At 37.3% G+C, this 13,701-nt stretch overlaps 2 protein-coding genes across 2 annotated transcripts in view; one reads left to right on the top strand and one right to left on the bottom strand.

Annotated features, from left to right (window-relative positions):
• The first annotated feature begins 744 nt into the window (after positions 1 to 744).
• calml4a (calmodulin-like 4a) lies at positions 745 to 5,288 on the top strand. Its single transcript, XM_082526714.1, has 5 exons — positions 745 to 1,642; positions 1,750 to 1,780; positions 1,995 to 2,135; positions 2,518 to 2,706; positions 4,715 to 5,288. The coding sequence occupies exons 1-5, from the start codon at positions 1,640 to 1,642 to the stop codon at positions 4,810 to 4,812; spliced, it is 462 nt and encodes a 153-aa protein (XP_082382840.1). The 5' UTR covers positions 745 to 1,639; the 3' UTR covers positions 4,813 to 5,288.
• Positions 5,289 to 5,540: 252 nt separating this feature from the next.
• The window catches only part of adamts7 (a disintegrin-like and metallopeptidase (reprolysin type) with thrombospondin type 1 motif, 7), a 93,790-nt gene continuing 85,629 nt past the window's right edge, over positions 5,541 to 13,701 (bottom strand). Inside the window, exon 24 of the mRNA XM_082526421.1 lies at positions 5,541 to 10,690. Within this exon, the coding sequence (XP_082382547.1) occupies positions 10,548 to 10,690 (143 nt within the window). The 3' untranslated portion in view covers positions 5,541 to 10,547. The remainder of the gene's footprint in view (positions 10,691 to 13,701) is intronic.

The raw sequence follows: 13,701 nt of genomic DNA, 5'->3' as shown, positions 1-13,701 counted from the left end.
ACCCTTTGCAGCTATTACAGCTTCAACTCTTCTGGAAAGGCTTTCCACAAAGTTCAGGAGTGTTAATGGGACTTTTTGAACAATCTTAAAGAAGTGTATTTGTGAGGTCAGATACTGAGAAGCCTTGGCTAATTTACCCCTATTGGGTTGAGGCCATGGCTCTGTGCAGGCCAAAGTTATCCACTTATCCATGTCTTTGTGGACGCTGGTGCACAGTCATGTTGGAACAGGAAGGTGCCATCCCCAAACTGTTCCTACGTAATTGAGAGCATGAAATTGTCTATGATGGTGATGTAAGGCTTGAATGCAGCTGTTCAGCCATGGAAGCCCATGAAGCTCTCTACACACTGTTCATGAACTAATCTAAAGGCTACATGAAGTCTGGAGGTCTGTCGTGATCGACTGCACACTAAGTGCCTAAGCATCTGTTGACCTCACTCTCCTCGTGGAGTTGCTGTTGTTTCCAGTCGCTTCCTCTTTTTATAATACCACTAACAGTGACTGTGGAATATTCAGTATAGAGGAAATTTCATGAGTGGACTTGTTGCACAGGAGGTATCATGTCACGGTACCATGCTGGAAGCTCCTGAGAGCGACCCATTCTTTCACAAATGTGTGTAGAAACAGTCTGCATGCATAGTTACTTGATTTTATACACGTGTGGCTGTGGCAGTGATTGAAACACCTGAATTCAATGATTTGGATGGGTGAGTGAATACTTTTGGCGGTATACAATACAACTTTATTTGTTTATTTATACAGCAATAAAAGGGAATATAAGAACAAAGTTACTAAGAACAGATATAGCTAAAAGATGAAGTACATAAATAAGAAATTGAACCAAATATAAAATAGGGACACTAACTACAGTAGATGGAAAAGCTATGTTGAATAAATGAGTTTTTAAACAGGATTTAAAAGATAAAACGGAGTCTGACGCACGCAACAAAACATCAACTATTCTCTTGTTGATGTTTTGTTTCACTTCAGAACTAAAGCATTAAATACAAACCTCAAGCTGAAGTATATTTAATCCCCTGCTGAATTTCTATGTTTGCTCACTTAGAAAAAAAAGTCTCTAATTTTTACGGTAGTTTGATCTTAATGGAGCGAAACAGAATATCAGCACAAATCCAGAAAAAATACATAAATGTATACATTTATTTGCATCATTACAGGTGGGTTTAGATGTCTGCAAATATTTGTTCCTGCACAGTTTGTTATTGCAAAATTTGGATTCTAATATGATTTGTATAGCACTGCTCCATGGTGAATGGGATTTTTTAAATGTGCATTTTAAATTAAAAAACAAAACAAAAAAACGTCATACTATCACTTAGATATTTATCTGAAGTTATCTGGGAGTTTTAAATCTTGCTTTTAACTTGATGTTAGACAACGTTTGTATGATGTGTCACTGTGGTAACATATGGTAGTTGTCTAGTAGTAAGCGGTCCCTTTTATGGGAGGGGTGGTAAGAGGAAGGACAATGCAGCGCTGTGGATCCGATATCTGTGTTTCCACAGCAACAGATATTAAATTACGACGGGTGTTGGACTTTAAACAGAGGTGGAGGGACAGGTGACGCAGGCTTCAGTAAACTGTCTTCTTCCTGAACAGAAACGCAGCAGTCTCAGACATGGTAAGAAATTCCATTTTCCATTGAGCCTTTTTGTGTATTTTCTTACACAACAGACCATTTTTCTGTATTTACCTAACAAGTGACGCCACACTATTGTCACCTTGCAGGCTAAATTCCTCTCACAAGCTCAGATCAATGGTAAGATTCATCTACAGGTGCATGTTGTCAATCACTGTTTCACTCTGTTACTGATGTTTGAAATTATTTATTTGTACAAAACAACCAAACTCTCTTCTTTTTTAGTCTAATTAATTCCTGTTTACCGAAGATTTACTGTGAAAGCTCCTCACTACTTACAACAAGGGGGGAAAAAAAGTACTGTCATTCAAAAACTTTGTTTTCCCCACTGCAGAGTACAAAGAGTGCTTCTCATTGTATGACAAGAATCAAAACGGCAAGATAAATAACAATGACCTGATCACAGTTATGCGCTGCCTGGGTACAAGCCCCACACCTGGTGAAATCAGGAGACATCTACAAGTCCACAAAATTGGTAAACTATAACATGCAGTAAATCAAAGTCTTTTTGTCTTTGAATAACAGCTTGTTGTGGGTGTAGCATAAGGGACAAGTCTGAGAGGTGACGTTTAAATGACAGTAATTTCAAATTGCACTGACAGTCTTTACTACTACCGTTGAAGCATAAACTGGTGTTTGTGCTTTAAAATTCGTGGTTTTGTACATTTTTCTTACAGCCTTCTTAATGTGTGCTACATACAGTATAACACTATATATCCTTAAGAAATGCAGGGAAAAGACAGCAAATAAAAATAACAAAGGGCCTAAAGAAGTACAAGAGCAAAGGGCATTTTCTTTTTAAACTTACATTAATCATCAAGTCAAGGTTAAATAAAATGTACCACCTGATTTCACAGAAAAGTCTGCTGAGGTGGAGTTCTCTACGTTCCTGTCAATAATGCACAGACAGATGCAACAGGAGGATCCCAAAGTGGAAATCCTGGAGGCCTTGAAGATGACGGACAAGCAGAAGAAGGGATACATCGAGGCATCTGAGCTGCGGGCCAAGCTCACCATGTTAGGAGAGAAACTCACAAACAAAGAAGGTAGAGCAAGTGAGGTTTCTAATTAATGAGATGTTACGTTTTTACCAGCCTACAGCTGAGCCTTTTTACTGATACCTCGCAACAATACTGCCAATATTAGATGATTACGTAGTGTTTCATAATCCAAAGTGAGTCTTAAGGTCTCTAATAAATATCTTGAGGACGTTTCGATCTGAGCTCAAATAGCTGAGCTTGTAGGGCATTGCACGACAGGAAGGACACCACTATGGTCTGTCTCTCCACAAAGTTTGTGAAATTCATTTTGGTAGTTTTAATCCTGCTCACAGGAAGATGCAAAGAGATGCACCTCTCACCTTTGCAGAGAAATAACCAATAAACCATGTCCATATTTCTATAAGTACAAAGAACTTATTCTTTGCTTCAGTATCGAACATCGAAACACCAATAAACCACCATTTATCTGAATACTTTATGACTGCAGTAAATATCAAATGTTGAATCAGGAGAAAAAAATGAATTTATAATGAACTCTGAACCTGATAGTTTTCCACAGTTGATTTCTTTAATGATACACGTGTTCTGCATCTTGACACAGTAACTGATCCACCCCTCAAAAAGTGACTAATCGCAGGAAGTTTGTCTTTAGAGCTGAGCTCAGAATCTCGTAGGTAATTACAATAGTTTCTCTCCTGGTATTTACTCCGTGGCTCCTAAAGGCCACTCCCTCCTTCCTGTCAGGAAATGCATTTGCTGTTGTGTTGCATGCTGATTAAGCGACAATTCGTTTTCCCATCAGAGAGATATTGTGTGAAATATTTCACTAACACTACCCAACAGAATATTATGAATACTAGTAAAGCCCTAGCAATAGCAATGTCAACAAAGACATATGTTGAGGACTATTTATAAGCTTTGTTCTCTGAAGGGGTTACAGCACAGAGGTGTGTAACATCATCTGTGACCTCTATAGAATTTTTTTTCAACCTTGAAATCATAGCTGAAGTCAAACCCTGGCAGATGTCTGACCGTACAGGTCAATCCAACAGGGGGCACAAGTTTTGTGACACCAGGGGGACGGACTGGGCGACACCACCTTTGTACTGAACTTGTTCCCCTGACAAGCTGCTGAATAGCTGATCCTCAGGCTTTGTTTTAATTTCCACAAAAAGCTAAAATCTGTGACTGATTGGCATATGATGCAGCTTAAGTGATTTAGCGTCACAACTTTTTGTATCGCCTAATTAAATCACAGACAATGTCTTACTTAGGCTTTTTATTTTTGCCTGCACCCAAGCACCGGAGTCCCTTGCACTTCCTGTCATTTAAGGACACTGTGAATTCTCTTGTTGATGTTTTGTTTCACTTCAGATGTAAAGTGTTAAATATGAACCTCAAGCTGAGAGTTTTAATGGAAGGACTCCTGCTGGGATTCGGATATCTGGTTAAACCTCCAGGGTGGATTTTTAAGTTTTTCAAAGCCACCTCATTCACACAGTGACGGGTCTCAGAGCAACATAAGCTGTATTTCAAAGTCTGTGGATGGGTTCTGTGTACATTAAGCTGTTTATAGTTAAATGAAGCTCAAAAGGCTTCTCAGTGGGGAGACATTTATTAAGTTTTTGGATTCCCGAACTGTTGAAGAAGATAGTAATGCCAATTTCCTAAAAGAAGAGACAACAGACAACCATTTTGAGTATTCAGGACATTTTCAAGACATGAAAAAGTACTGGAATGAAAATCTTTAACTACACTTTTGTAGTTAAGTCAACAAGGGTCCATAGTGTATGATATGAAGAGACATAAACCCTTAGGAAACTAGTATGAGTACAGCTCACAGATAAATACTGGAAGGGAATATTTGTGACTGAAATATAATGTGTTGTGTTGCAAAATATTATTTTCAGTCAATATTGTTTTTCTTTATTTCATCCCTGTTAAATATCTCACAATAGCAACAGCAATAACACTAATTATAACCATAATTTATGGTGCGATTTGGCTGCTTATCCACTTATGCTCTTATGTTTTCTCCATCTTCCTCGTGTAGTGGACGACCTCTTCAGAGAGGCACACATCAAGTCAAATGGGATCGTCAAATACGAAGAGTTCACAGCGATGCTGACGCTGCCACCTGTTGATTACTGATTTTTAAAAAAAGAAAACAACTACGTCAAACGTCAGGACAACAAGCTACGTTGGAAAACTGACTCTGAATATCAAGAAGGTGACATCATAGTCACATTTTGCACATGAAGTTCGGTTGTATTAAATTTGCCTGTTGGTACAGCAAAAGTTTTTCACAATGATTATTTCTTGAATATTTTATGATTAATACACAATACTTTAATTTCTTTCCATAACTCTCCTTTGTAACTGAACACTACACAGTACGTGTTAGCATGTGACCCTGGTGTAAAGCCATTAGATCCTCAGCGCCATAGCTGACCACGCTTCACCCAATTAAATCCTATCCCTTGGGTGTTAATATTGACTAGTGAGTATGTACCAATCTCATCTTTTATGAGAGTTTCAAGTGTTCACACGTTGTTGTTCAACAAGCTTGTATGTAAAAGTTGTGGAATTTGAAAGAAAATAAACTAATTCCTGCTGGTATTTAGAAATTCCGACAGCTCCAATTTCTCTGTCCTCTCAAATCTTACATGCATAAATAACTGTCTCACATTTGACATTTATTAAAATTCTATTTAAATAAGTGACATCTCATATTTATATTTCCTTTTATTAAGGGCTACAGCCATAAAATCTTTGTGTTTCACATGTTTTAATTAGTAGCGTTTAGCACAGTGTAGCACTATGCATACTTAATGACAAAACACTCACAGACTAATTCAATGAATGCCATTTTCTCCACATTTATTGTATGGGCTAAACTTTAATGGTTCATTAAAGTTAATTATACCACGGTGTAAGTGCTGTGAAAAGATGCTACTTAACAATCTGATTGCTTCAGTGTGAACGTGTTTAATGACTACTACACATGTGGCATTATGTCCATTCAACATAAGTGGTTGATCTTATGATTGGAAACCAACAATTTCATTAAATGTACAGAGATGAATCTTTAAAAATAAAACAAAGTACAGGAATAAATCACTAACAAACTAAAAATAAAAAAAAAACAATAAAAAACAACTATGCAACTAAACGTGGCAGGTATGTAAAGTTCTTTACTCATCTAAATTGTCTGTAAATATAAAGGTTGTACATGTCGAAGTACTGGCTTGTTTTTGCCTTCAAAAATAAGAAGAACTACTAATGAGAATAAATGAGCAAAGGTGTGAAAAACAGAACATTTTATCTTAGTGGTAACAGCAAGGCTGATATCAAACATATATTAGTAAAGTCTGAGTTTCATGCAAGTGTAACCTGAGTTCACCTGTGCCTTCCCTGTTATGACATATCAAAATGTTGTAAAAATACTATGTCTGCTCCAAGATAAACAACTACCATTAGCATGCCCAAATACTACCTAAAGTAGGCCAGGCATAATATCCATTACTTTGAGTTGCGATATAAATAACCCTGGTCTCTAGGCCTAATGTTTCAGTGGTGTTAATTGGCCCCAAATGCTTTTATGTCAGTGCTTAGTGGTTTTGTCCCATCCTTTACTGGAATCAGACAGATTAGAGTCCTCATCCATTAGCCTGTTGTTTGGTAAAAAATGAAACATGCTCTCTTCTACACACATCAATAACCACCTGGCAGGTTTACCATCTAGGCTTCATTCGTCATGGTTATATCTTAAATTTATCTTAAATGTCACAGTCCTTGGCTCTTTGTCATGATCCGGGCAAAGACTTTTCCCTATACAAAGTTAGGAGAAAAATCATTACATGTGTAATCCAGCAGCATGCTTCAGAGGTATTTCAATGGCCTATTTCAATGGCCTTTGCAGTTACCAAATTTTGGTAACTGCAAAAGTAATTTACGAGTTCTTTCATTTCCCAAGAAGCTGCTGCTTTGAACCACAAGTGAGTCCAGCATTAATCTCGTTGATAGTCGCACAAAACACCAAAACGTTTACATGTTTACTTGATATCAAGTTGGTAAATCTGCCACTGCATAGATGTTAATGCTACAGTACTGTGCAAAATTCTCAAGCAACGCCTCATTTCTTTATATTTTGTTAGGAAAATAGGACGTAGGTGCAGCAAACACATGGAAATACAGTATATAAGGCAAAGCCAGTCTGTACCTGTACTCTTGTACAATTAATACATTTTATATTTGGTATGAGCACCTTTATTCTTCAACTGAACTCTTAGGCAAGCTTCCTTCTCATTTCTTTAAGTAGTCTTCTAAGAATAGTTCTCCAGGCTTCTTGAAGGACATTCAAATCTCTTCCTTTTTTGTTCCATTCTGTCAAAAATCATCCCTCACTACACTAAAACTACACTACAAGAAAGTTTAGGTGTTTGGAAGCAAATTTTAAAAGGATGAGGGGTAGATCGAGACATTTGCACAGTGGTGTGCAATAACATTAAAAATGTGTCAAACAGAGCAACAAGCAACTAAAAAGCCAGGGGTACACAATAATCCTCTGTAATTGTAAAGTCATCATACATTCTGATGATGTATGAATCTTTGATAATAACAAATATATAAAAACTTGGCATTCACTGGACAGAATTTTAGGTATTACAATTCTTTTCAGCTACACTACATACATATGTAATTTGGTCTTTTTATTGTGATTTTTGACAAAAGGATATAGATATGTGGTGATTTTTCCCCTTTACTCCTTATCATCACTTGTTTAATAGCTTTACAGAAGCTTGCTTATTCGTTTTTAATCATTAGATATGTAAGACCATATATGACGGCACTGAACTGAGAAATCTGAGTTACTTTCCAGTTTCTGAAGAAAGTTTTTAATGAATATGTAATTATCATGAATTCTCATAACAGAACATGGCAATAATTAAACACCTAGAAAAGTATAAAATACCACATATTACTGATTCTTCCACTAATTTACCCTTCTGAATCTATTGTATTATGATGTGCTATGTTATCTTAATTTCCCTCCATTCGACCATTATTTTAATCAAGAGTTATTGTTGACATCAAATGATCCAGTACTCAAGAAGTTAAGGCACTGGGCCTGCCAATACCTGACACAATGTTTTTTTTTGGCTATGTGGCCTCAAGCACCAGGTATTGACTGCAGCTTTTCCTTTTGAAATTTACATTTTACTTTGTAACTTTAAAGTCACAAAGTAAAAGTTTGCTTAAACTGTCCCTCGAAGCGATTACAGTATAATAATCACAGCATAAAACCTAAGCTTCACATCTCTGCTCGCTTGTCAAAATTTGGAAGAGTATTTGCTATCTTGGAACCAAAGGTGACCCTATTTGAACAGTAGGAACACTATGTTTGCAGGTAAAGCTAGCTAGCTCGATTAGCGTAGTGTATCCATAGATTGGATAACATATAAACAAAATTCTTCGATTTAGTTTAATAAACTGCAGCAGAGACTTCATGTGGGCAAGTTGCTAATTAAATAAAGCCATGCACCGCCATCTGATTATTTATTTTCCACAAAATTTTCACAATAAAGGCTCGATATCCTTTTGAGACTTTCCAAAATAAAAAAGGAAATAAATACAAATTGCGCTTGCAAATTCTGTCAGTGCAGCAACTGTTTCTCTGTGCTGACAGAGGGAGAGCATTTTTTGGTAAAGGTCATTATAAATAGAATTTCAGAGACTAGCTTTAACTTTTTATTGAAATCATTTTTCATGTTCGCATGTGTAAACATTACTGGGTTGCACACATCTCCTAGCCACAACACAGCCACATTCAACATGTCTAAATCCAGAAGTAGCTCCTTCAGTCTTTTCTGGACAACACTGATCAGTTATGAACGGCTGATCTGAATAAACTGGCAGATGTGTCGAGTTCCTCTGTTATCAGGGTCATGTCTGTGGGCTTTTTATCAAAGGCAGCAACTGCTATAATGAATGGTTTATTGCTTATAAGGAGAGCATTTAATGTTACCAGTCTTTGACATTTTTTTAATCTTGATTTTAAGTGCTTTTCAAAGGTGTTTAGACACATTCTGTTTTCAGTAAACTCTCTTAATCAACTAAATTCATCATGCTTCAGAAGAGAAGTGCCAAAAACACAAGCACAGGTCTTTGGTAAGCCATCTTTTTTCATGACCTTCAGGATTTTCCCACCTATTTGTCTTCTTCCTATCCACAGAAAAACTGAAGGCTAATATGCATTCTCTTGTTTCCATTTAACTGAAAACCACAATCAAATGCAGATTTTGTGATGTAACCAAAACTACCAGTTGCAAGATAAATGCAGAGAGTGGGGGCGTGGTCACTAAACAACGGTGGCCTTCATAAGTCATGATAAATGTTAAAGGTGTAGGATTTGAAAAGAATGAAAATATTTCTGAATTTTTAACAGCCTGCATTGGTAGGAGAGCACATTTATAGCATGTCTAAACCTGAGAGCCAAAACACCCACAAAAAATTAGAAATATAGCTGGTTAAAATAAACTGAAATCACACTTTAAGGGACAGGGCTCTGCAAACAGTCAGTTATTTGTTACTTAGAAAATATGCACCACTTATTTTTTCTTTATGACATCTGTACCACTTCATGCTGTATGTAAAACCACAGTGAGAGCTATATCCTGTCGGTTCTAACGTGTACAGTCTCCGTTGCTGTCCAAAAAATTAAAGCACTGTACCAGCCATAAAGATACAATAAATGAGTGGTTTGTCTATCCGGTTGTTCAGTCTGACGTCACTAGCCGTGTCTGGGCCTAAACTCCGCTGCAGGTCCATATATCAAACGATCACCATGGCATTACTGAGAGTTGAAAAACTGTCTAAAGTCTTTCATCTGTAATAAAATGATCAGCGTTCTGCTCTACCAGGTGTAACAATTGAGTATAACATCCAGGCATCCATGAAAACGGAATTTATGACATTTAACGGAGTTAGAAGTTAGCAGGGAGTTAGCTCGCTAGCTTCTATCTAAATACAATATAGCATGTCCTGACTGCGGGGTTTTGGAAACAAATTAAAACGTACAGCTCTGTTATCACTTCCAACATAAATGAAGACAGAAAACTAAACAGCAGTGACGTTTGTAGGGTTACTGAAGTTTGGCTAGCTGGTATATAATGATGTGCTACGTGACCGCTAGCAACACAGCTATGTTAGCATAATATAAACAAGCTAACTTTTTTTCCACTCGATAAAAGTTAACGTGAGTGTTCTCGGTGGTCAGGAACAAATGTAATCGCATGGCAGGATGCTGTAAAAGGACCAAACTTCAGCCAGGAGAACAACTGAGATAATCCATCCACAATACGAGGTTAGTCATTCATATACTGCTGCATGGGCTGGGCTGTAGTTACATCCTAAGGTTTTAAAAACTGAGCTTAAATAAATGATTAGCGGTAATAAAAGCCGAGGGAGGTCAACAGTGATCACTGACTGTTTTAGGAGCTTTTTGAGATCAAATAGAAGAAAATACATAACATTAAACATGTTAACAACACAAAAGCCATATTAAACGCAGACTACTTTAGACCCGGAAGTAGGATTCGTCGCGTCATCACTGAACAACCGGATATCTAAAAATGCATCATACTGCTGGCTACATTGATTGGATACTCCCATGTCTAATGTAACAAAGAAATGTGCAGCAAACAAATATTTACAATCTCGCTACTTTGCTTGTTCAATTTCATCAGCACAAACATGCAGAGTCCAGGTGTGTGTAAGATTCATAACCAGTCCGTAGTTCAGAAAAAGGGCTCAGATTGTTGACTTTTAATGATGATTAGATTACATCACTCAGTGGTACAATCAGTGTGCTTGTGAGCTGCACCTTAGCTGCGAGGCCTGCTGAAGTGGGAGTGCTGGCTGCAGGATTTACAGCACTGTGCTTGTACGTTGGGGAGGTGGCAACGGCCGAGCCATCGAAGTGTCTGACAGAAACGAAATGTCAGCCGATCGTGGAGACAGACTGTTCCTGTGTAGGTGAGAAGCAAACAGAGGTCACACACGCAAAGGTTAAATACAGACCTCATTCGGGACACACAAAGTCACATTTACTGACAATTCAACAAGCTGATATATAAGTAAGCAAGACCCCCTGAAATGACACAGAGTGGATACAAAAGGGGATTAATAAAAGGAATCAGTAATTTTAATTTGTTCTTAAGTACAGGAGAAATAGTTTAACCTCGATTCTGAACTCAGAAGTATAAAACACGAACCAGAGCTCTTTGAGAAAGAAATGTGGAGATGAAATCAACTAGCGGCGTCGTGTGATCTCGTAAATGCCTGCTTTTAAGCATCAAAAGCACAATAAGTGTATTAAGGCAACTCTTAACACTGACGTGGGACTTCAAGTAAAAACACAGCTTTATGTCTACTTAGGAAAATTAACTTTTTTTCAGCTCCAGATGTAATTATTGCGTAGCATTAGTCCGTGCTTTCGTAAGCATATTTCTAATATATTTAAAGACTGGGATCACATTTTCCACAAAACAATCGGACTTTGAGGTGTCTGAGATGTAAGCTGATAAATCCTGAAAGAATGTTAAAAAAAAACATCAGTGTTGTCAATCCAAACTAATGGTCTTTTTATGCTGGAGAAATAGTTGATCAGCGGTACTCATGTGCCCCTTTATTAACACTAATTCTAGTGCTCAGTGTTGCTGTTGCATTTGTTTTAGACAAATTAAGAGTTTCCTGTGACTGTGCTAAAGTACTTCTTGCACCAGACCCTTAGATATTCTAGACCCAGTGCATATTGTCAGAAATTCTTATTTCATCCACCAGCAAGGCACCCTTGTACCATTTCCTACATTTTGTTTCTGTCTACTCTCTATATCTATATCCTGTCCAAAAAAGGCTAAAAATGCCCCCAAAATAAAAGACTGGGATTGTTTGTGACTGAATGTGGTTAAGTTGGCAATTATATCCCATTTGCTATGTGATAAAACAGCAGTTAGCTTTGATAGAGAAACTTTCTAAATCTGCTTCCATCTACATATACAGAAATTCATCACACAAAATCCCTCCGCAGTGATGTAGCTGCTGGAGGATGGCAGGTAAATGCGCCTCTGTTTAATGACACTTTCATATAGAAATCTAGCCCGAACACAACGCTAACTAATGCCCCTATCGAGATGCAGACTGACTCAGATTGATTGCAACATTTTGACAATCTGTCTGTGTTTATAAATTAGAAGCTGAGCTCCATTTCATGTGATGACATCTGACGACTTTGTATAAGCAGGAAAAAAAATAAAGATGGATCTCACACAATGGAGCTGTATTAAGCACAGAGTTAGCATGGAAAGGAAGAACATTGACCAAAAAAAAGGAATGTGTTTACCTACTTTAGCCTGTGAAGAAAGCTTTAAAGTGATAAATGGACCGGCATTTGCATAACAGATTTCTACTGCTAGTGTGCACTGAAAGCACTTTTATAATGCAAGTTACACTTGATTGTTGTGCGCACACGGTCATACCAGTGGATGCATGGGTAACATTTTTTAAGAGCATCTGAGGAGCTGGGTTTTTTCTGCCTACCCTCCTTTTTTAAACACCCACCACTGCTGAAAAAATATTAAGGAAGAGAGGGACGAAAAAAGAAAAGCAGAAAGAAAACAGCCCACACACCGCTGCTGAAATCTCCGTTTTGGTGGTTAATATCAACATTTTGGAGCAACAAAGGCAACTATTAATGGCTTAAACAGACAAAAATATTTCAGTGCTGTAGATCCTCCGCCTTTGAGCCCATCCCCTCAATCGAGATGACTACAGAGGGAAAGCAGATGTTAAAGGCAAATGTGAAAGGGGGGAAAATGGTGTTAGATAAAAATCACCATTGCTTACTCAATATATTTTTATATATCGAGGTGGCCTATCAAGATAAAAATGTTACTTTTTCTTAACAACACACTGTACTAGTCTGTACTCTAAATATGGTTATACTATTTAAACATTTTCTCTGCATAATATAAACCTAAACCCACCGCTCGAGGTTCTCAAAACTCCTCTATGTAGAATTTGCAATGTCACTCAGTTCAGTTCACAGCTGCCTCTCAGTGCACAGTATTTCCTGTTTACTGCGCCTCTCTTTCTATTCCTCTTTCTGTAAAGAATAATAAACAAGAAAAGAGAAGAGTGGGACTATGGGACTCTTCAGTTATATGTATTTTTTCACGGTCTGTGAATGCAGGCTTTGGTTGGATGACAGTCTGCAGTGGATGTGTCTCTGCATCTGTGAGCTACTATCTATAAACTGTACAGACATAGATATTCTAGAAATATATTTATATTATAAAGCTAGTGACAAATAAAAAGATAAAAATGAAAATAAGAGTTGAATGACCTAAAATATATAGAACTAAAACATTTCACATATAATAAATAAATGGAATAAAAGTTGGTATTTTTTTATTATTATCACTTTATTAAACAGTGAAAGTTAACAACAGTTTTGCATAATGTAGCAAAAGCAACGTTCTGAATCTGTTGGACTTTAAATGACAAACTTTCTTTCACCACTGACAAACAGCTATTTGTTTAAATTAGTTTGGGGTAATTATATTTTTGACACTTATGGGAGAATTAGAGCCAAGCTGGGAAAAAAGATTATCTTTTAAATTTCATTTGCATATTAATTTCAGTTCTCAGTTTTCATTGATTTAGGGCTTTTTCTGTGCACTTTGTCAAGGACTCACTCTTGTTTAGCTCTGAAAGAGATGCCTGCCAAAAACAACATTATGTGACAAGTGAGAGTGAACCAGAACACTAGTTATGCCTTCAATATTGTCATTTTCTACAGTACTAGTGCAGTTGCAGTTACACTGAGATTGTGTGTGGATATTTTACATTCTCGCGGCCGCCTGACCTCCCACATCTTCTCATTACCAAACACCCGCTGAGTCTGAAGTAAATCTGATGAACGAGCGATTACAGTTCTCTCTGTAACACCACCGATGATGTCGATGTCACAGCACAAGA

This window comes from Aulonocara stuartgranti (assembly GCF_965226115.1).
Source record: "Aulonocara stuartgranti genome assembly, chromosome: 1".
Lineage (NCBI taxonomy): Eukaryota > Metazoa > Chordata > Actinopteri > Cichliformes > Cichlidae > Aulonocara > Aulonocara stuartgranti.
Note: the sequence above shows the minus strand (reverse complement) of the source record. Positions and strands in the feature narration are given on the sequence as shown.

Bases quoted from the DNA above. Each gene is read 5' to 3' on its own strand.
- calml4a (XM_082526714.1), top strand. The intron at 2,136-2,517 runs GTAAACTATAAC...CTGATTTCACAG, and splicing joins TCTACAAGTCCACAAAATTG to AAAAGTCTGCTGAGGTGGAG. The intron at 2,707-4,714 runs GTAGAGCAAGTG...TTCCTCGTGTAG, and splicing joins GAAACTCACAAACAAAGAAG to TGGACGACCTCTTCAGAGAG.